This window comes from Staurois parvus, unplaced genomic scaffold (assembly GCF_062004578.1).
Source record: "Staurois parvus isolate SC_StPar_1 unplaced genomic scaffold, SC_StPar_1.0 ptg000634l, whole genome shotgun sequence".
NCBI classification, from domain to species: domain Eukaryota; kingdom Metazoa; phylum Chordata; class Amphibia; order Anura; family Ranidae; genus Staurois; species Staurois parvus.
This window is the reverse complement of record NW_028318430.1, coordinates 5474805-5497500: the sequence shown is the minus strand read 5'-3', so window position 1 is coordinate 5497500 and position 22696 is coordinate 5474805. Positions and strand designations below refer to the sequence as shown.

Genomic DNA, 22696 nt, shown 5'->3' with positions numbered 1-22696 from the left:
GCGGGTTTAGGAGAAAAGATCGCTAGGATGATTGCATCGGTTGTCAGGGGACTAAAAAACAGGATAGATCCCTGTCACTAGAACCACCAATCCTGGAGCAGGAATGGGTGGAGCCGGAGGATGAGGAAGAACTGGAGGAAGGTCAGGTAGTAGAATTTCTGTCTGAGGAATCATAGCCTGAGGAGAAGCAGGCAGTCTCTACCTCCCAGTCTCAACCTCCCAGTCTCAGAGATATTTAGTCCAGGATATGGTAAAGTCTGGATTCGGGCTACCTCCGATGGAAACCTCTGAGGTTACTTATTCTTTCCTGGGTTCTTTGAAGCCTTCACAGAGTACTCAGGCCTTTCCAGTGCATCCTCTTCTGGAACAAATTATGGATGCCGACTGGGATCACCCAGACAGGGTTTTGGTTCCACCAAAGAGGTTTTCTTTCTTGTACCCCATGGAACAAAAGTTTACGAAATGGGGGTTGCCTTTAGTGGATGCAGCTGTTTCATCCCTGAATAAATCCTTAACATGTCCTGTAGATAATGTACAGGTTTTGAAGGACCCTGCAGATAAGAAGCTGGAATCTGTTTTTAAGGCCTCCTTCTCCCTGGTAGGTTCTGCCACACAGCTAGCTGTGGCAGCTATTGGCATTTGCCAGAATCTTTCTGACTGTGCCAAGCAGCGGATTGGTGGACCATCAGTGCAAGGGGAATGCTCGGCTGAGGATTTGGAGGATGTTCCACGTGCCTTGTGTTTCACGGTTGATTCAGTTCTGCTAATTTCTCGCTTGGCCCTCTTAGCAGTACACATGCAGGGTTTTGTGGCTGAAGAGTTGGTTGGCAGAACTACCATACAAAAGATTGTTGGCAGGTTTTTCCCTTTCATGGGTCAGGGGCTTCGGTTGCTGGGCCCTCCTCTACCAGGCAGTCATTTTGCCACACATAGGTTCCACCATCCAGAGGTAGATCTCAGAATCAAAACCCTGGGTGAAAAAGTAATCTAAGACAGATCCAAGGCCCACCTCCTTATGAAGGGACGCCCCCACTTGTTTGGGTTGGGGGGGGAGGCTTTTGAATTCTGTGGCTGCATGGAGGTCTCTAATCCAAGACAATTGGGTAATTTACACGATTTCTCTGGGGTACAGACTAGAATTTCGGCTATTTCCCTACCCCGTTTCTAAGATCAAATGTACCAATAAATCCAGAGGAAAGAAGAGCATTATTTCAGGCACTTGATTGCCTATTGTCTCATGGAGTGATGATGGAGGTTCCAGTGGACGATAGATTTAATTTGTTTTATTCAAACTTGTTTACAGTCCCAAAACCAAATGGGGATGTAAGGCTTATTTTGGATCTCAAGGTGCTAAATCAGTTCCTAAATGTCCAATCCTTTTGTATGGAATCGGTTTTGTCAGTAGTGGCCTCTCTACAGGAGGGAGATTTTTTGGTGTGCTTAGACATCAGGGACGCTTACCTACATTTTGCCGATATTCATTCCTCACCAAAGATTTCTGCGATTTGCAGTAGGGGCTCAGTATTTCCAGTTTATAGCACTACTGTTTGGGCTGGCCACTACTCCCAGAGATTTCACAAAAAGAACTCTGGGAGTATCAGTCACAGGTTATCTAGATGATCTCGTTTGCAGTTTGAAGGCCAAGAGGTATACTTCAATTTGCCTCTGTATGAGCTTGCTGGGGAAGATGGTGTCCTCGTTCGAGGCTATTCCCTATGCTCAATTCCACTCCAGACTGCAGCAAAGGTACATTCTGTCTGTCTGGAAGAAAAAGATTCTGGCTGTGGATTACTGCTTCTCTCTTGTCTCCAGAGGTGCTGCAGAGCCTGCATTGGGTGGTTGATAACTCACCATTTGAAGAAGGGAAGATCCTTTTGGCCAGTGGTGTGGAAGTTGGTAACCACCGATGCTAGCCTTTCAGGTTGGGGGGCCGTTCTGGAGGAGGGGAACATGGCTTCCATGGGAAAGGGTTCTTGCCATCAATGTCCTGGAACTTCGAGCAGTGAGGCTAGCTCTGAGATATTGGACATCCAGGCATCAGGGTTGGCCTGCAAGTATTCAATCCAACAATGACACAGGGCGATACCAGGAATTGAGGTGCCCAGCAGGAGTTGAACTACATTCTGACCTGGACAGAGAGATCTGTTCCAAGTCTGTCAGCAGTGTTCATTCCAGGTGTGGAAAATTGGCAGGCAGATTATCTCAGTTGCCGGCAGTTGATTCCAGGGGAATGGGCTTTGCATCTTGATATTTTCAAGGAAATCTGCCAGCGATGGGGTTGCCCAGATGTAGATCTGTTGGCATCAAGGTTCATCCACAAGGCTGGTCTTTTTGTGTCCAAAGTAAGGGAACCTCGTATGGCAGGGGTAGACGCCTTAGTGATTCAGTGGAATCAGTTCTCACTGATTTATGCCTATTCTCCGATCCAGCTGCTGCCATGTCTCTTACACAGGATTCAGGAGGAGTCTATTCCGGTGATAGTGATTGCTCTGGCCTGGCCCACGAGGGCCTGGTACACAGACATAGTGAAGATGGCAGAAGATGGGCCGTGGGACCTGCCGTATCAACCAGACCTGTTTCTCTTGACCTTGGTCCTAAATTACACCCAGCTTTACGGTTGCTAAATTTGATGGTTTGGTTATTGAAACCCAGATCCTGAAGGATAGGGGAGAGCCAGATTCTGTCATCCCCATCATGTTGGGTGCTAGAAAGGAAGTTTCTCGGAACATTTCTTACAGAACCTGGAAGTCTTACATTCCCTGGTGTGAGGTTCACAAATGGCAACCATGAAAGTATGTGATTGGCAGCATTCTGTCATTTCTTCAAACAGGGTTGCAGAAGAATTTGGCTGTTGGTACCATTAAGGGCCAGGTTTCAGCATTGGCTATTTTTTTTCCAGATGCCCATTGCGTCTCACTCTTTAATCCACACTTTTTTTTTTTTTTTTTCTTACAAAGAGTGATGTGTATGGCTCCTCCTGTCAGGTTGCTTTTGTGTCCTTGGGACCTGAGATTTGTTTTGGAGTTTTTGCAAAAGCCACCATTTGCACCTATTTAAGAGATTCCACTGTTCCTATTGACTCGTAAGGTGTTGTTTCTAGTGGCAATCGCTTTTGTGATAAGGGTGTAGGAGCTGGCAGCTTTATCTTGCAGAGAACCATTTGTTGTTTTGCATCATGATAACGTGGTTGTTGTGACCTCATCCTGTGGTTTTTAGCAAAGGTGGTATCTAGCTTTCATTTCAATCAGGACATAGTTCTGCCTTCATTCTTTCCTAGGCCTCAGTCAGCAAGAGAAAAATCTCTGCATACCTTGGATGTGGTTCGTGCTGTAATGGTCTTCTTGGAGGCGACTGCACAGGTCAGGAGGTCAGATGCTCTATTTGTGTTGCTAGAGGGGCCTAGGAAGGGTCAGGCGGCATCCAAGGCAACTATTTTTCATTGGATCTGCCAATTGATCATTCAAGCTTATGGTTTGAAAGGTAAAATCCCACCCTTTCGGGTGAAGGCACACTCTTTCAGGAGTGTGGGGTATCTTGGGCAATCCGCCATCAGGCGTCAATGGCTCAGGTTTGCAGGGCCGCTACATGGTCTTCTGTTCACACATTCACAAGGTTCTACCAGGTGGATGTCGGAGCCACAGAGGATTCTGCCTTTGGCTGCAGTGTTTTACGGGCTGTTGAGTAGGTCCTGAGGGATTATGGATGGTGGCTATCATGGTGTCACCCTTCCCTCAAATTTCTTATTGCTTTGGGACATCCCACATAGTCATGAATAGCCTGCTCTGTGTCCTGTGATGTATGATAAAGAAAATTTGGATTATTTTCTGCATACTTACCTGTAAAATCCATTTCCTGGAGTACATCACGGGACAAAGAGGTCCCACCGCTCTTTCTGGAATTTTCATTGCTTGGTACAAAAACGGAAGTACTTCCTGTATAGGAAAGGTTATATAGGGCAGGACCTCCTCTCTGATTGATCAGCCAGTGTTCATTCACCTATAGGTGGCCTGTAACCACATAGTCATGAATAGCCTGCTCTGTGTCCCGTGATGTACTCCAAGAAATGGATTTTACAGGTAAGCATGTAGAAAAAAAATCATATTTTTTCCTAATCCTGTCTTAATAATGAATGAAGCATGTTCATGTGCCCATGTACATGAAAGATTTTAAAATCCATTTCCACATTTTTTTAGGCATTTTATTTCAGCCTAAAAAAATATACATTTTTAAATCTTGTAGCTGAGTATGCCTGACCATATCTTATTAAAGAAGTGGGCTGTAAGTCCACACAAACAATAAGAAAAATTTGCCCTCAAGTGCAATGTAATTTTCAGCTCTTTCAGACTAATCGGTGCCAAAGGTGCAAACTGGCCTGGAAAGGAAAGGGTAAACATGTGGTTTAGTTATCTAGTCAAGTCTTTTCTTGTATTTTGTGATTTTATTAATAGAATGGTAGCTAAACACAGTTGTATCTTGTCTAACATAACTATTAAATCTTCTGTTTTTAGCTTCTGGAAATGAAATGACCATAAGCCCTGGGCGTCGTTTCATGATTGACCTGTTGGTAAGCAGCTTGATGGCCGATGGAGGATTGGAGTGCGCACTGAACACTGCAATAACCGCAGAGATTCAGGTGAGAGCAAAAGTTTTAATATATTTGGTCTGCGGAGTAATTTTTCAGTAGCTCTTACAATGAACTGTTTAGATTTAAGTAAACCTAAATGCATTGTATTATATTTTCAGCACATGGAGAACGCCACACTTGACACAGGAATTTTTATGCCAAAAATACTAATACTGTCTTGTGCCAGACAATGTAAAATAAATTATAATTTTCACGTTAAAATGCTCATTTTAGGGTTGACAATTGACGTCACTCAGCTGGTCCAGGCTGGGGAATGATCCCAACTTGAAAGTCAGAGTCCATCCAGATGTCTGGACCGGCAGCTGGCTCAGCCTCTCAGCGATCCGCTGAGAGCCGGAGCCAGTTGATCCCTTCCCCTCCACAGCCCAGCCTTCCAGTGATGGGGGAGGAAGGGGAGAGCAGAGAGTGGTGACTGAAAGGGCAGCAGAGAGGACTGAGTGATCAGCAGTGTCTGATTGCTCAGTTCCCAGCCTTGGAGCAGGTGGGAACAGATACAGCATCGGACTGATGCTGAATGCACCTAGGCAAGTATGATTTGGGGAAAAAAAAAATCCCTTACTTCTCTTTTAACCATTAATAACAGGCCTAAAAGTATTGCTCTCACTCCAACGGCTGCAGCTATATATATATGTTTTCTTATGCATGCGCTGTATTGGAAGGGGGGGGGCCCTTAAAATTTGTTTTTGGTTTGTTCTCACTTTTAAAACGTTTTTGTTTTATTGTTTTTTTTTTTAACATAGGGGACCAATGTGCAGTAGCATATAGTTTGTAACTGGTTCTCTTTTTATAAACATCATTGGTCAGATTGTGCTCCAATAACTGCTTCCCTCAACCGCTGTTACCAACTCCGATCCAGGAAGTGATATAATGCGGTGTTTGCGAAAGTGACAATTGGCTTAACACAAGAACATATACTATAGGCCACTATAGAAGCTGGGAGTGTGTTTAAAATGCTTTGATCCCAGTTCTTTTTAAGGAAAAAAAAAAAGTTTAAAATAAAAAAACCATCACAAAGTATCATGTGTTAAAATACATATAAAATGTTTCTATGTAAACAATTGTGTCCATATATACTGCAACAATTAAAGTGTTCCTAAACCCACAACAGTAAAATCAGTCTGTATATGCAGTTAAGCATGCTGGTTATACTCGCTGTGGAACCTAAGGGGTTAATCCTCTGCATTGTGTAAAAACACGGTTTGATCCTGACTTTTTTTGATCCTCTCCTTCTTGCAGTGTCTCCCTCTTATCTCCTGATAAGTCAAATCGTGTGGAGGCCCTCTGCACATGTTTAGTTTAGTGTGTATTGCTAGAGAGGTTTTTTTGTCTTGGGAGAGTAGCCCTGTGCTGATCACATGCAATCAGCACTGTCCAGACAGAGGTCAGGGGTTCTGCATCCTCCTAGAGCAGAAAGAAAACTCATACAAGCTTTTCCCAGTGTTCTGCTGGACACTGATAAAAGTCACAAGACTGCTCTAACTGCTGATGAGAAAAGTTATTTAGCAGTTTATATTTACTAAAATAATTGCATTTCCATGGTCTGTGTATTGTGGGAGATCAGATATAGTGAATGCAGGGCCCTGGGTTTAGTAACACTTTGATTTCCAATGTGAAACTTTAAGTTCTGGTTCACACTGGTGTGATTTCTATGTACACTGCTCAAAACAATTAAAGGGATACTCTTTAATCAGAGTATAGCATGAAGTCATTGAAACTCCTGGGATATTGATCTAGTCAGTTAAGTAGCAGAGGGGGTTGTTAATCAGTTTCAGCTGCTTTGGTGTTAATGAAATTAACAACAGATGCACTAGATGGGCAACAATGAGACAACCCCCAAAACAGGAATGGTTTTACAGGCGGAGGCCACTGACAATTTTTCTCCCTACTCTACTACTACTACTGTTTTTCACTAGTTTTGCATTTGGCTAGGGTCACTACTGGTAGCATGTGGTGATACCTGGACCCTACAGAGGTTGCACAGGCAGTCCAACACCTCCAGGATGGCACATCAATATGTGCCATTGCCAGAAGTTTTGCTTTGTCTCCCAGCACAGTCTCAAGAGCATGAAGGATATTCCAGGAGACAGGCAGTTACTCTAGGAAAGCTGGACAGGGCCGTAGAAGGTCCTTTACCCATCAGCAGGACCAGTATCTGCTCCTTTGTGCAAGGAGGAACAGGATGAGCACTGCTAGAGCTCTACAAAATGATCTCCAGCAGGCCACTGGTGTGATTGTCTCTGACCAAACAATCAGAAACAGACTTCATGAAGGTTGGCCTGAGGGCCTGACATCCTCTAGTGGGCCCTGTGCTCACTACCTTGCACCATAGAGCTTGATTGGCATTTGCTATTGAACACCAGGATTGGCAGGTCTGCCATTGGCTACCTGTGCTTTTCACAGATGAGAGCAAGTTCACACTGAGCACATGTGACAGACGTGAAAGAGTCTGGAGAAGCCGTAGAGAATGTTATGCTGCCTGTAACATCGTTCAGCATGACCGTGTTGGTGGTGGGTCAGTGATTGTCTGGGGAGGCATATCAATGGAGGGACACACAGACCTCTACATGCTAGACAATTGCACCCTGACTGCCATTAGGTATCGGGATTAAATCCTTGGACCCAACGTCAGACCGTAGGCTGGTGCAGGGGGTCCTGGGTTCCTCCTGGTGCACAACAATGCTCGGCCTCATGTGGTGAGAGTATGCAGGCAGTTCTTGGAGAATTAAGAAATTTGATACCATTGAACGGCCCCCACGCTTGCATGACCTAAATGCAATAGAACACCTCTGGGATATCATGTTTCTGTCCATCCATTGCCGCCAGGTTGCACCTCAGACTGTCCAGGAGCTCAGTGATGCCCTGGTCCAGATCTGGTAGGAAATACCCCAGGACATCATCTGTCGTCTCATTAGGAACATGCCCTGACATTGTCAGGCATGCATACAAGCACGTGGGGGCCATACAAACTACTGAGTACCATTTTGAGTTGCTGTAATGAAATTTCAGCAAAATGGACTAGCCTGCTGCATCATTTTTTTTACTTTGATTTTCAGGGTTTTTGATTTCAATCCTCTGTAGGTTGATCATTTTCATTTCCATCAAACGATGGGGCATCCTCACATTCCTAACACATTACCCAGTCCATATCAGTATAGATATCCAGCGTGATATTTTTCCTCCATTGAGATCTGATGTTTTTCAAAGTGTTCCTTTTTTTTTAGCAGTGTATTTTCAAGTGCAATTTTAGGAGCAGCTGCGGTGCGATTCTGCTGTGATTTTACACAGCTGTGATTTCTGTCCTAGCTAATTTTGTGACATTAGAAATAGATGAATCTCTCAGTGAAATCACAATGCATTTGAACACCTATGCGTTTTTCACTGCTGTTTCCATTCAAGTGTTTGTGGCTCAAAAACGCACTGCATAGCCCCAAACGTGCACAAGACTCTTTTGAAAATCACATCGCAATTGGAACGCATAGCTGGGAACGCATAGGTCTGAACGACCTCCATACAAAGCCATGTTCTCTCCCTTGGCATGCGAATCTATGTGTTCTGGAACGCATGAGAACCTCATCAGTGTGAACCAGAGAAATGTGTTGTCCTTTCACTGGCACAATTACTTTGCCCATAATAGCCAGCCTTAATGTTACTCCTTAAAAATCCATCCTCAAGTTATTGGGGCTACAATGCAAGTGTCGTTGGGTCAAACACAACCCAATTTCATGTGCCACTGCCTAAATTGACTCTTGTCTCTTTTATAGGATATTGAAGCAAAGAAAGAAGCCCAGAAAGAAAAGGAAATAGACGAACAAGAAGCCAATGTGTCTTCACTGCACAGGACCAGTACACCACTGGATAAAGACTTGATAAATACAGGCATCTATGAATCTGCTGGTAAACAGACCTTGCCCTTGGTGCAGCTCATACAACAGCTACTGAGGTAATGCCTATCACTATTTTTGCCCTAATAGCAATTCCTGAGCTCACCTAATAGAATGTGATTTGATTGGATTTTAAGTGTCTATCAAGAGTTGTGATAAACTGCCAACATAGAGCAGAGAAACTGAGCAAATTACACAAGTGCATACTGTATAACAATACTGTGACAGTTCTTAGGTACATTAATTGAACATAATTTGGATGTTAGTGGCTCTCTAGCAGATTTTTGTCTTTTTGTGACTTTGTAGAGGGATGGTTTCCCAAAGGGCACACATCTTCCAGACACAACAGTCGTTTGTAGGGAGAGGGAGCATTTGAAGAACTGCATTTTGTTTACAAAGAGTTCAGACCATTTCCTCTGGAGTGCTATTAGGTGGTTGATAGAACAGAGATTTTTTAAACTAGGAAATCTTTTAACCATAGCTACTGTCTTCACTTTCAAATGCTCTACAGTTTACCTTGAAAAGTCCATATTCAATATCTAGATGTTTCCATTTGTTCGGTTAATGAACATCTTCAGTCAGTCTATGAAACCTCTTCAAACTTTGGTTCACAGAGAATCTTCTCCTTTTGGAGTTGTGATTCCTTGTAACATCATTAGTGCAGATAATGGTACTTTTTAGTTTTTAACAATAAGCTTCAATTTCTACCCTTTATGATTTTGTCCCGGATTCTGTAAAAAAAAAAAAAAAAGTTTTCTAAGAGCATAGAGTATTTGTTTTTTTCTTAAAGGAACTCCACGGGATTTATGCATATGGAGTGTGTTCTGTATTTATTTATTTTTTAAGTCCTAGTCTGTTGGGCGGTTATTTTTTGCAGGGGTAATTAAACATTTTAGTGCTTTTGCCTTACCCACTTTAAATTACAAATATAAGATCCTGAACAAATATTGTTAGGTCTTGAAATTCTTCACATTTTTATATCTTTTTTGTAACACTTTAACTGGCTGAATGTCCATAGGAACATTGCTTCTCAAACTATTGCTAAACTCAAAGACATGGCTCGACGGATCTCATCTAGTTTAGAACAAGAACATTTCAGTAAGGAGAGGTCAGCATCCATGGATCTTCTGCTGCGCTTCCAGCGACTGCTTGTTAGCAAACTCTACCCAGGCAGCTCTATGGACCAAACTACAAACACTCATGGTATACTTAACTTTCCTTCTGTTTTCGGTGATGTGCAAAGTTCAACTTTTATGTGGGTATTGATTGTCTTGTATTCTATCGAACTAGCTCCTGAACTGTTAGGTGTGGGCTCATTATTGAAGAAATATATTGCACTCTTGTGCACACACATTGGAGACATCCTTCCTGTCGCAACAAATATTGCTTCCACATCTCATAGACATTTTGCAGAAGTGTCCCGTATTGTGGCAGGAGATCTTACAGGTAACAAGCTCCTTTTTTTACTTTTTTTAAAGAAACTGTATTGGTTTTGGGTCTGCTGTATTGTTAATTCTTACATTTTTACAGTTTGCAATCTTTGCTTTGCAGTATTTAATACACATAAAAGGATACAAAACATAAAGACCGAGAAGGCGCAAACACCTAGCGCATTATCTTTGACACTTTATTGAAGGATTAGGAAAACAAATGTTATACTCACAAACAAGTGAACTAAAGGCATGTAAATGCATAACGCACACAATGTATGAGTCTGCTCTGCACCTCCAACTGGAGACAAGATGTATTAATCCTATATGGTTTAGTTATAGTAGTAATATCCAGTCCTACTTAGTTTGGTACTTGTCTAGGCTAATGATTACCCATTTGGCCCATTTTCAAGTTATACACATCTTTTTCTAATTGTATAAATGGATCCGTTTATGGATATCGTAACTAAAAGTATGTGTGGATTTCATCCACAAGACTATTAATATGTATTTAATTTTAGCTTCGTTTATTTTAACGGTCAGGTAATACCCACACATTTTTTTAGATATACTTGTACTGAGGAGCGGATTGAGTTACTTAAGTATGCAGGGCTCAGTGGTGTTCACATAATGGCGATTTTTACATCTCTCTTCATATTACATTATCATTAACATCATCATTATGACTATTATCATTTCCATCATCATTATGGCTATTATTATCATTTCTTATTTTTGTATCTGTTTGTATTGCCTGTGGTGGACTTTGTATCATGTGCTGTTATCATACTGTTGATTTTATGCACGTGAAGTATAATTAGAAGGTGGGGTTTCCTCCAAAAAAACTCCCTTCCCCTTTTCTCTGCCCCCTGATGGTAGGTGAGCTCTTCAATCAACTGATGTCATTTATTTAAGGAGGTTGAGATTTGGGAGGCAGCCGCCTTAGCTCTGAGGGAGGGGATTGGGTTCCGGAAACACGTCAGATGTATTGTCCTCTTGTTTCCAATTGGAGGTGGAGAGCAGACTCATACTTTGTGTGCTTTATGCAATTACATGCCTTTAGCTCAGTTGGTTTGTGAGTATAACATTTGTCTTCCTTAGCCTTCAGTAAAGTGTCAAAGATGATGCGCTAGGTGTTTGCGTCCTCTCTGTCTTTATGTTTTGTATAGAGTTGGATTTCCCTTGATCTGAGGAGGACCACACTAACACTTCTTTCCAGTCCGGGTTGCAAAAAGACTATGTGGCATTTGGTTTTTGCGAATCGTGCCTCTACCTTTTTCTGAGTGCTGAAATGTCAAGTTTGAATTCCTTTTCCTACATATCAAAGGATTCCCAGAGCATGATGAGTTACTCAAAGGGAATACAAATGTAGCAGCCAGACCTTTTGGGGCTGATTAACTTGAAGTGGCCAGTTCACACAGAACTCTGTGTGGGAAATTCGCGTTCTGTGTGTGTTTTACACACCATGTTGAAAATGCACTACAGTTGCCATCTGCAGTGAGTGTCAGTTAAGTCAGTGACAACCCAAACTCAGCTCGCGAACACAGTGCATTTGCCTGCACCGGATCACATGGTACAGTAGTATCATGCGATCCATTTGCTGTGCATTATAAAAAGTAGTACAAAGACCGCTTTTGATGAATGGTCTGAAATTGCATTGCAGCTGGATCGCATGTAAATCGCACAGGAACGCACAGTGCGTTTGTGTGATTCAAGATGTGAACAGGCCCTAAATGAAATTTTGCACTAAATGGTTTGATAAGGGATGGAGCCCTTCTTCTTTTTTTTTTTTTTTTTTTTTTTTTTTTTTTCTTTTTAAATAGATGGGTAAATGGAGAATAAAGGAGCCAGAAGTTCATTCTGCTGGCTCCAAAAGATAGGGCCAGATATGTGCACACAGTATTTGCAATATTTGAAAAAAAAGTAAATAAAGAAAATATGTTCAAAATGGCTATATATTACCTTTAACAAGTTGGCTATGTTAAAATAAAATGTAACACCTCTTGTACCAAAATAATAAAATGATTGAATTAGAAAATATACAGGATTTATATAGCACCATCAGTTACAATAAAAAGGGGTACAGTTACAATACAATTCAAGATGAGAAGGTTTGGAGGCCCCTGCCTGTGGGACCTTAAACCCTAAAAGGGAGAGTCAGGTGATGGTTATAACTGTCTGTAGATGAGCTGATGAAGAAAGTAAAATTTTAGTGGTTGTCTAGAGATGGATTCTCTGAAGAGACAAGTTTACATATATTGCCTAAAAGTGGATAGAGTAAGAGATAATCGGACAGGCTGGATTAGGGAGTTTCAGAGGATGGGAGAGGCAATGGAGAAGTCCTGGAAGCAAGCATGGTTGAGATGATGAGGCAGCTAGAGAGCAGGAGGTCTTGGGAAGCTTGAAGAGGATATATTGAAATTAACTTGTTGATGTAGCTGGGGGTAGAGTTGTGGGTGGCTTTGGTCGTGGTGGAGGTTGTTGTTGCTTTTGAATTTATTAGTATTTTGAATTTTATTTGTTGGAGATAGGTTACAATCAGTGTACCCTATTACAAAGTATTGCAGGTTGAATTTCACATACAGGCATTAAAGTGGTGATTGAAAATCATTGGTCCTATGAAGGAGCAGAGAAGAGATGAGATGAATTCATGATTTGCTGCCATGTCATCTGTTCAGAAATTATGGCCTGAGCAACCAAAAATTGGATTCAGAAGTACACGATTCACCAGTGTTCCCGTTTGACTGAGATGGGAAATTTTAAGCTTTGTCTCCAACATTTACTGAAGATAAGTGATAATGAGAGTTCTTTATTTGCTCTGTGAATTGCATTTGGGCTTGAGCTGATAGGCAAGTTCCTCATGCTTTCATGTGCACTCAGATTGTGTTTTTGCTGCCTTAAACTATTTGGAGTTACTTTTTTGTTCCCTCTGACTTGCATAAGGAGAAAAGCTACAACGCATGTAAACCAAAGTTGAATAAGTGGCTTTAGGTTGACTTGTGTGAGAAATTCAGTGGGGATTTCTACACAAAATGCTTAGAATTTGTATGCATATTTTAATTTCATCCTGTGAAACTTCTTCAATAAGATTTCTCATTTTACACTTGTCTAGGTGTTCTACTTCCTGAGCTTGTTGTATCCACAATATTGCTGCTTTGTAAGAATGCATGGCTCATGCAGGAAGCCGGTGCTATTCCTCTTCTGGCCAGTCTTTTGGAACCTCTGGATCGATTCAACCACCTTGCCCCAGGCAGAGAAAGAGATGACAATGAGGATTTGGCTTGGCCTGGCATTATGGGTGGGTAACACTTCATTGATTGTTTTTCATATAACTTAATAGTGTATGCTGAATAATGTTTTACTTTACTTAGTCAGATGTGTGGTATATTTTCATTTATATATATATATATATATAATTTTTTTTTTTTTTTTACACAAAAGGCTCATTTTTTGCTGGTCAGAGCTCACGGAATAATGAAGAAGTAACCCTGATACGTAAAGCAGATTTGGAGAATCACAATAAGGATGGAGGTTTCTGGACTGTAATAGATGGGAAAGTGTATGACATCGAAGACTTTCAGGCGCAGTCACTTCATGCTAATACTATACTTGGTATGAATTCCTTTGTACATTATGCTTAACTTTGTTTTAGTCATTCATTTGACAAGTTACTACATTTTAGGTGACATCATGATCTAAAAACAAATGTGTACAATTTCTCATTTAACATGGTACAACTTTTGTATGTTGACCTTTTTAACAATCTGTATTTGCCTCTACGTGTTATATTTATCATATATACATATGACATGGACATGTATGACTAATGCAGTACACGTAGAAATTTTTTTTTCATATTAATTGCACACTATTTAATACTACGGATTTATAGTTTCTTTTCTGTTGTCTGCTAGCTCACTTTGCTTGTGCGGATCCTTTGGTTGCTCTTGAGGCTGCCTTGCAGTTTGATGACACTAGAGAGTCCATGAATGCCTACTGCGTGGGTCACTACATGGAGGTAAGCAAGCCAAACTAATTGGAAATATAAAATAAATAATTCTTGACTCAAGAATATTGTAAGGGATTTCAGTATGAATGGAAATCTGTTTATAACCCCTTTTCGAAATCATCTTTTTAAAGTGGTAGTAAATTTTCTTGAATACTTTTACCTGCGAGTAAGCTTATAATAAGCTTACTTGTAGGTAAAATGAATATCGCCTAAACGTGCATCGTTTAGGAGATATTTGCTCTTTTTGATAGACTGCGCATGCGCTCTGAAGGAACAGCATGTGCCGTGACCCAGGACTCTTGCGCAGGAGTGATGTCGTCACGGCTTGGCCAGTCAGGTGGCAAGAGCACATGAACCCGGAAGGAAGACCGGATGAAGATGGAAGCCCTGTCAGTGGTGGAAGTGCGCCGCTGGAGCACTTAATTTAGGGGCCAGTCCTTCATAATGTGATAGCATGCAATGCATACTAGCACAATATGCCTGTAGGTAGCAGGGAATTTTTTTTTCTGTTTGGATACGATTTACTACTGCTTGATTGCTTCTTAAATGGGATCTGTATTTATACATATTTTCTTTTGTTTATGCTTTTGATTTCTTTACAGTAAGATAAATATGAAACACTGTAACTATTTCATGTGTTACTATTCTTGCTTAGCAAATTAACAAGGACTTATGGAAAACATACTCTTATTGTACATTGTGGTCTTGATTCTTGTTCAGTCCTGAAAAATAAATTTTACAGTTTTTATTTCTCTTCAGTTCTTTTCAGTTCAGTATGAAACATTACACTTTTCATATGTGGCCAGTTTTTCTTGACAGATTAACACGGTGTTCCAGAAAAAACATGCTCTCTTTGTGACCATTTCAGTGTATTGGTGATAATGGTTTGATGGACAAATTGGGGTAGATTTTTTAAAACTGGAGCACTCAGAATCTGGTGCAGCTGTGCATGGTAGCCAATCAGCTTCTAACTTCAGCTTGCTCACTTAAGCATTGACAATAAAACCTGGAAGTTGATTGGTTTCTATGCAGATGCTGCACCAGATTTAGAACTTTTCAGTTTTTGTAAATATCTCCCATCATATACATAATAATTTTTCAGTTCGAGAACACTAGGAGCACTAGTCGTGCCACTTACGGCTTACTCTTTTGGTAAACATGGGCAACTGCAGGTGCCTTCTATCTATAATACTGTTTATAATTCTGAAAGTCACTGGAGTCTGCCTTCTGAGAATGTCTGCTGAACTGAGAAACTTCAGTCCTACAGTGGCCACCTAATATTGCCTATATACATACTGCACACTATACGTTTTATCATACAATAAATATTAGTCACATCCCCTACATTTTATAGAGTAATGTAAACTATACATATACTTCCCCGGTTCATTTTGTAAAATTGACACATGCTCATTACTCATATCTTGCAACCAATATGGATGAGATTTCAACAGGGAAATTCTGAGCACTGTGTCACAGACTTTCTGATACTATGACGTATTGTGCTGGGAACATGCTGAGAGGTGGTATGCACTACCAGGGACATGCTAAGTGCTCTCTCTGTAAAATCAAATTGACAGCTACCAAATATGAAGGCCTATGTAAACTGTCCATTCCATTTGTATTTGGTCAGACAGGCCCTTGCACTACATACTAATTTAAAAGAGATTTTGCAGTCCATTTGTATCTAATGTGGTGAGCTTAAATGAGACATGCTGAGCGTAAAAAGCATTTTGTCAGCGACTTGCTGACCACCATGAGCGCTTTCCAAGGGGCATATCTCTGTTCTCTGCCAGCAACAACTGAACAAATTAAACACTCTGAGTGCAGAGAGACAGATCATGAGTTTTGACACTTAAATCGGAGCTCCAGTCTCTGGTGAAAAAAACTAAAAAAACTGTAGCTGCTGACTTTTAAAAAATAAAACAGCCACTCACCTGTCCCTTGACCCAGTGGTGTGCTCACTGCAGCCAAGTTCACCAGTCATCCTCTGTCCCTGGTGCTGGCTTCTTAAGTGTGGGCACCTGGCTGTGACAGCTTGCAGCTTCATTGTGAATGGTCCCGCAGTTTTCTGGGACCTGTCACGTGTCCCAGAAGACGGCGGGGGGGGGGGGGGGGGGGAACGGGAACAGAATTTCACCTTCCAATTGCCTAGGTGGCCAGAGCGGAAGTGGGAGCGCCGGTACCTGTTATTTTGGTGCTAATCCTTAACAAGGATTGCGGGACAAATTCTTAAAGCGGAACTTCCCCTTTTGGGTGGAGCTCCACTTTTAAGCTTGCTTTTTCAGATAGTATGTGTTTTGACATACAGATGTTTACTGATATAACAACATGTTATTTCTCTGGCATATGTGGTATGATTTTTTTTAGCATACTTTCTACATTTATGCTGTTCATAAAATATTTATATTTTTTTATACTATATCATTTTTTTTCTAGTGTTTTTGTATGGATATGCTTTTAGTTGGTTGTTAATAAAGTTTCTTTTCAATTTTACTTTTTTTCACAGCCTGATCAGGAAGTAATTACAGCCCCAGATATCAGCAGCCTGTCTTCTCCGCTCATTGACACTGAAAGAAACCTGGGTTTGCTGCTTGGTCTTCATGCATCTTATCTTTCATTAAGTACACCATTATCTCCTGTGGAGATTGAGTGTGCCCGTAAGCAAGATTTATTGTGTTTATATAGTATATAGCTATTGTGTATAACATAAGACTTAAAGTGATTCTATACACTCACTATTTAATTCACATTGTTCCTTCTCTTTTTGTATATGGATGATGGCACTGTAATTATTTTAATAAAAGAAAACCTCTAAGTACCTTTTTCCTAATTGATATATTGCTGTCATGTGACCCAGATTTTTCCCAGCCTGTCTGCAGGGTAACATAAGCAGGAGGAGCTTCTTGTCCTTTGTTGCTGGTCACATCATAAAAAAAAAAACCAAACATACAAAAAAAACAGACTTTGTGATACAGAGTAAAATCAGAGTAATAATTATTATCAATAGACTGTTTTAAATCTTCATACAAATATATATTTGAAATCAAATTTTAATTATATTTTGACAATAACATGGTGTGGACTGATTTCTGCTAGTCACAGGCCATGTTATGCCCCTCCAGCCTGTGTTCTAAGATAACAGGGAGGTGAAGCCTCCATCTATCAACATGTAATATTCCTCCCCCATTGTGTTCAGCTGGTATTGGGCATGGAGGAGGGAGAGAGGGAGTGGGCTGTCATTTACTACTGTGTATACCCTGGCATGTGTGACTGTATAGTCACATGGGCTGCTCAGATAGGATGGGGAGGAAATGCTCAGCATAGAAGCTCACTGAAAACTGAGCATGTGCACTAGCTGCCAACACTGTTCTTTAAAATCCCCAAATGCATTGGGCACATGGACAGAAGGGGGGGATAGAGAATAGCAGGATCAACCAGGATTTTTTACTGTTTTTGCAGAACAGTGACTGAGTAAGAACAGCATGTAGTATAGCATTTATTGATAGTTTATGATGTGGGTTTGTGACACTTTAAAGCAATATTCAACCCAAAATCAAACCTTTATTTTATTGCAGCTTACTAATTCTTAGATGTGATGGCTGAATTTTTGTCTTCTTCATGGTTTCTTTACTGTAGTTTCATCTGGTGGTCTAGCCAGCACATCTGTTATTTTTCCACAAAACAACCTCTCCCTCAAATGTAGCAGTAACTGGCTTGAGACAAACCTTTTAGCACTGACAGTGGTGCTTACAATAATCCGCTTTTTTTCATGTACAACCTTTATCCCAAAAGAAAAAAACGTTTGCTCTGCTTGTGTAACTGTAATGTTAGCTGGAGTTTGGCTTCTATTTGTTGGTGTATTTAAATCTGCTAGTCCATCGAACACCCCTTTTCCCCTGCCTGGCAATGCTGCTTTCCAGAGGTGCCCTTGTGCTCCTTCATCCAGAGTGGGGGCACTCTTATACAGGAGGTGTGTTACTGGCCAGATCACCAGGTGATACCAGAGGGAATAAAGCCTAAAAAAAAAAAAAACAAATTCATCCACCACATCTAATGATTGGTAAGCTTCAATATATTACATTTTTGTTTTTGGATTCAATGCTGCTTTAAGAGTCTATTCCTGTATTTAACCAGTTGTCGTCCTGAGCCATTTTCACATCTGAGTTATGGGGAAAAGGGGTGCCATGTGCATTTGCAGATGTGAATGCTCCGTTAAAATCGGTTGATTTTTTAAGAAGTTATACAATACAAAGGGGCATTCATAAAGAATGTTAGCATTTCAAGGAATATCTGAAATTAGGTGACCTACTCCAAGTGGTATTTAGTAAACACTGACTTAAATAAAGTACATGCTTTTTAAAGTGACTAATTGATTTTTTTTTTTTTTCTTTTTATCTAGGGTGGCTCAAATCTTCTATATTTTCGGGGGGGCTTCAAACTAGTCAGATTCATTACAGTTACAATGAGGAAAAAGATGAGGACCATTGCAGCTCCCCAGGAAACACTACACCCAACAAATCTCGGCTGTATGCCCATCGCCTCTCCATGAGTGATCATTCCCAGCCTTTTCTGCAGGCCATAGCTGACAATAATACACAGGACCACAATGTCAAGGTGAGCTGTTTTGGAGATGTAATTATGGTATATGTTGTGGTTTTTTTTTTTTTTTTTTTTTTTTTAATTAATAGTTTATTTCTCTCTCCGGCACAGCACATGGTACATTACAACAGTAAATAGGCTGTTGAACAGTTGGGATAACGTTATCCAAAAAATAACAAATAAAAATGCAGAGCACAGCAGGAACCATGTCATCTTATGCATCTGATAAGCCTGTAGAGAACTTAAAGCATAAAAAAAAAATATCAGTACGAATCCAGGTCCTGGGCTCACATTGCTCCTAACTGTAGAGTACTAGTGCATAAGCAAGGTCTGACCCATGTGGTTTAAGCCAAGAGAGAATTTTTAAACCTGATGAATAGTTTATTTGGGAATCATGGAGAAGTAAGCAAGAAAAAAGGGAAAGGAAAGAAATAGAGTAACAGAGGAGAAAAAAAAAAAGGGGGCAGGGGGAAGAGGTAGGGGAGGCAGGGACTGGTGCCCAACCAAGAGGCCAAAAATACAAAGTAGCTGGTCGTTCTTGGGTTGGAGCCTATATGACCTGAGAAGATTGATATGGAGCATAGTCCTATGAAAATTGGAACTCGTGACAATAATACCACTTTTACGGAATTTTTCCTCTTTATGTTTCATAGTTGATGTTAAACGTTCCATATCATTAATCTCGTTTACCACAGTCACCCATTGACCAAGCAACGAGGGTCTGTGTGTTTACATTTTGTGGGCTGCAAACCTTGGCAGCATTGAGCAAGTGGATCAGGAGGGATTTTTTTGTACCCATGCCTCGAGAGTGGGGTGATATTTAGTAGGAATGTCTCAGGATGCATCTCCAAGGAGATATCAGTACGTTTATGTATCAGCCATCTGAAATGTGCAGCAATGTGCCAGGTTCTTGTTGGTAATGCCAGCATAACGGAGATACAGTGGGATATATCTTATGTAGAAATGCAGGGGTCCTGTACCAGCGAGTCAGCAGTTTGTAACTGGCTTCCTGGAATCTGCTTGAAAGCAAAGTTATGGTATATGTTCTACTGTTATCTTTTGGTTCAGGCTATATTTTTTAATGTTGGGTAGACTTGCATTTAAATATACGTTTGTAATCGGTAATTTTAATCCTGATCCTATATAATGTTTGTTTAACAGCTCCTGATGAAACGCTAAATGTCCTATTTATAGCAGAGAGCACATACCTTTTTCTGCTGGACACTGAAGTGTTTACACAATCTGCATTTTATGAGCCATTCATAAAATGTAGAGCACAGTTTGGAGCCTGCGTGTCCCCCACTACTTGCTTTTGCATAAAGCAGATTGGAGGCAGTAGTGATTGGAGGACAGTCACATGACATAGGGCGGCGGGCCCCTGCTTTATAAGTGGACAGCTAAGTATATTCTAGTTGTATTTTCATGAGGTTCTAAGGTTGGCCCTTTGTTATGTCCCACATATTGTTCTTCAGATATACACATTCTATCTCCAGCGATTGGCAACTGATAAATGTTCTGATTCTTTGCCAGCTACTCCTCTTAGCTCATGCTGTGTTGTTCTCTATTTTTTTGAACCTTGTCTCACTATAATCCTCAGGTTGTTTAAAGTTTAAAGCTTAAGTTTATTTTTTTTTTTTTTTAACATTCTTCTTACCTGCTCTGTGCAATGGTTTTGCACAGAGTGGCTCTGATCCTCCTCTTCTTGGTTCCTGCTGGCGCTTTAGGCTCCTCCTCTTCTCAGTGCACCACCATAGGATCCTACTTCCCATGAGGGTGCATCTGCGTGCTTGCTTCCATGCCAGGCTTTGTGCCTCTATAGACACACAAAGTAGGGCTCGGCCCTGCCCTCAGCTCCCTTCTCACTGAATTTGATGGACGGCAGCAGAAGCCAACGGCTCCTGCAGCTACCGAGTCTCCTGTGAAAGGATAGAAGAGCAGATGCAGATGGGCACAGCACTGGATAGAGATTGGGCTCAGGTAAGTATAATAGGTGGTGAGGGGGTGATACAAACACTAAGGCATCTTTTACCATGATGCAGGGACCATTTTAGAACCACTTTAAGCTTGATCATGTAACCACTCTAATGACCACTTCATTTGAATAATGTTCTGAGCAGGCTGTGCTAAGAAGAAAGAATTGCATTGTAATAGGAAATTATACTGGTCAACTTTAGTAGCAGTGCACTGTCAGTAAGGTTTTATAGAAAACATTTTTTTTTTTAAATTTTTTTTTTTTAGCATGGGAAACTTGTATTACATTTTTAATTTTTAAGAGTCAAAATAACTTGTGTGCTTTTTTTTTTTCCAGGACTTTCTGTGTCAAATTGAGCGATATTGTAAGCAATGCCATCTGACCACCCCAATTACCTTTCCTCCTGAGCATCCAGTGGAAGAAGTCGGGCGTTTGCTACTCTGTTGTCTACTGAAACACGAAGATTTAGGTGTGTGGGAGTATGAGAGAATCTATTGTTTACATCATATTTTAAAAATTACTTTTAAGCAGATCTGTTGGAAACAATACTGTTTCACCTTGCAGGTAATATTGCTCTTTCTATGGTTCATCATGGTACTTTGAATGTGGATCAGGTCAAACACAAGATATTGCCAAAGTCTGTGGTTGATGTCTGTCGTGTGGTTTACCAAGCCAAGTGCTCGCTTATAAAGGTTAGTGTTACATGTTTAACTTCTTCTAAGGCACACTAATAGGATTGAACATTTATATGATGAGGCTCATTTTAATGTTTTCTCTTAGACACATCAGGAGCAAGGACGTTCCTATAAGGAAGTATGCGCCCCTGTCATAGAGCGCCTCAGATTTCTCTTCAACGAACTGCGACCTGCTGTCTGCAGTGATTTGTCTATTGTATCCAAGCTAAAGCTACTCAGCTCTGTACCTCGCTGGAGGAGAATAGTGCAAAGGATCATTCGAGAAAAGCGAAAAAAGAAAGGTAAATATATAACCAAAAAACTGGCACACTTGATTACCTCTTGATTGCATTTTGTATGTGAATGTACATTTTATTTTTGCTTGATAGTTCCTAAAAAATCTGAATCGGCAGATGTGGATGACGCCAAAATTGGTATTGATGAAGGTGAACAAGAAGAGCCTTTTGTTGTACCTTCTAGTCCTGTGTCTGTGGATAAAAGGCCCATAGCAGTTAAGTCACCTAAAGTAAGTAAAATGATTGTGCTATTTCATGTCATGTTTTATCATTTTTTTTCTGTGTACAGGCATACAGTATTTAGCAAAGTTCCACATTTTTGAAAAGTGGTTACTAGCTAGTGGCTTATTGCTGTTTTTGATGTTGTCTTTAGGCTAGTGGCTTATGCATCCCATGTCTGTTAAGCTGCATGTATCTGCATAGATCAACACAGGCTCAGTCCAAGGGCACAGAGAAAACAATTATTTTCTGTGTGCACTGTTAACACAATATATGAGGGATGGTGTGTGCTGTGTAAAATTTTTGCATCTATGCATTTTTATGTAGCTCAACTAATCATACCGTAGTGTGTTTCAATATGCTGCATAGAGTTACCCTTCAAAAAGATAAAAAAAAAAAAAAGTAAACCGTGTGATGTGTTGTAAAATCACACTACCCCTACACAACGCAACACCAGCCTGAATGCATTTTCGTGTGCAGACTAGTGTGAACGAGCCTATAAAGCTGGTGTGCTGTGCATGTATACCAGAACACATTCTGTTTTTTGTTTACGCACAGGATGGGGATGCATGTTGTCACATACTTTTTTGTTTGGGGATTCATTTGCACACTTTCATTTGGTCATCCCTACCTTCTTGAAGGCTAGGAGGTTGACTTCTTGCAAAGTCTACTATCGCACCTAGGAAAGCCTTTTTATAGTGGTGCGAGACCAGGAAATTTCATCCTCGGAAGTACTCCATGAAAACACATCCTGCTCTTCCAGTCTTGACTGGACCAACAAGTGGCAAATCTGTTTTAGAAACCACTGGCCTCTCATTCCCTAGTTTTTTTTTTTTTTTGAGATCTTTTTTATTTATTGAAGCTTGGATCCATGCATACATCTAATTTTACAACCACAATCTCCAGCTGAGTGCTGCGTTGGTAACAACAATTTACAGCTTTACAATGTGAAAAGGTACATAGTTATG

At 40.7% G+C, this 22696-nt stretch overlaps 1 protein-coding gene across 11 annotated transcripts in view; it reads left to right on the top strand.

Annotated features, from left to right (window-relative positions):
• Positions 1–22696, top strand: part of HERC2 (HECT and RLD domain containing E3 ubiquitin protein ligase 2) — a 233271-nt gene that overhangs the window by 83441 nt on the left and 127134 nt on the right. For all 11 annotated transcript variants that reach the window (XM_089693500.1, XM_089693499.1, XM_089693498.1 and 8 more), the window contains 13 exons: positions 4509–4633; positions 8407–8585; positions 9545–9729; positions 9817–9972; positions 13069–13254; positions 13398–13568; positions 13871–13974; positions 16475–16625; positions 18368–18582; positions 20876–21008; positions 21104–21231; positions 21320–21515; positions 21603–21739. In XM_089693500.1, the coding sequence (XP_089549626.1) occupies positions 4509–4633; positions 8407–8585; positions 9545–9729; positions 9817–9972; positions 13069–13254; positions 13398–13568; positions 13871–13974; positions 16475–16625; positions 18368–18582; positions 20876–21008; positions 21104–21231; positions 21320–21515; positions 21603–21739 (2066 nt within the window). The remainder of the gene's footprint in view (positions 1–4508; positions 4634–8406; positions 8586–9544; positions 9730–9816; positions 9973–13068; positions 13255–13397; positions 13569–13870; positions 13975–16474; positions 16626–18367; positions 18583–20875; positions 21009–21103; positions 21232–21319; positions 21516–21602; positions 21740–22696) is intronic.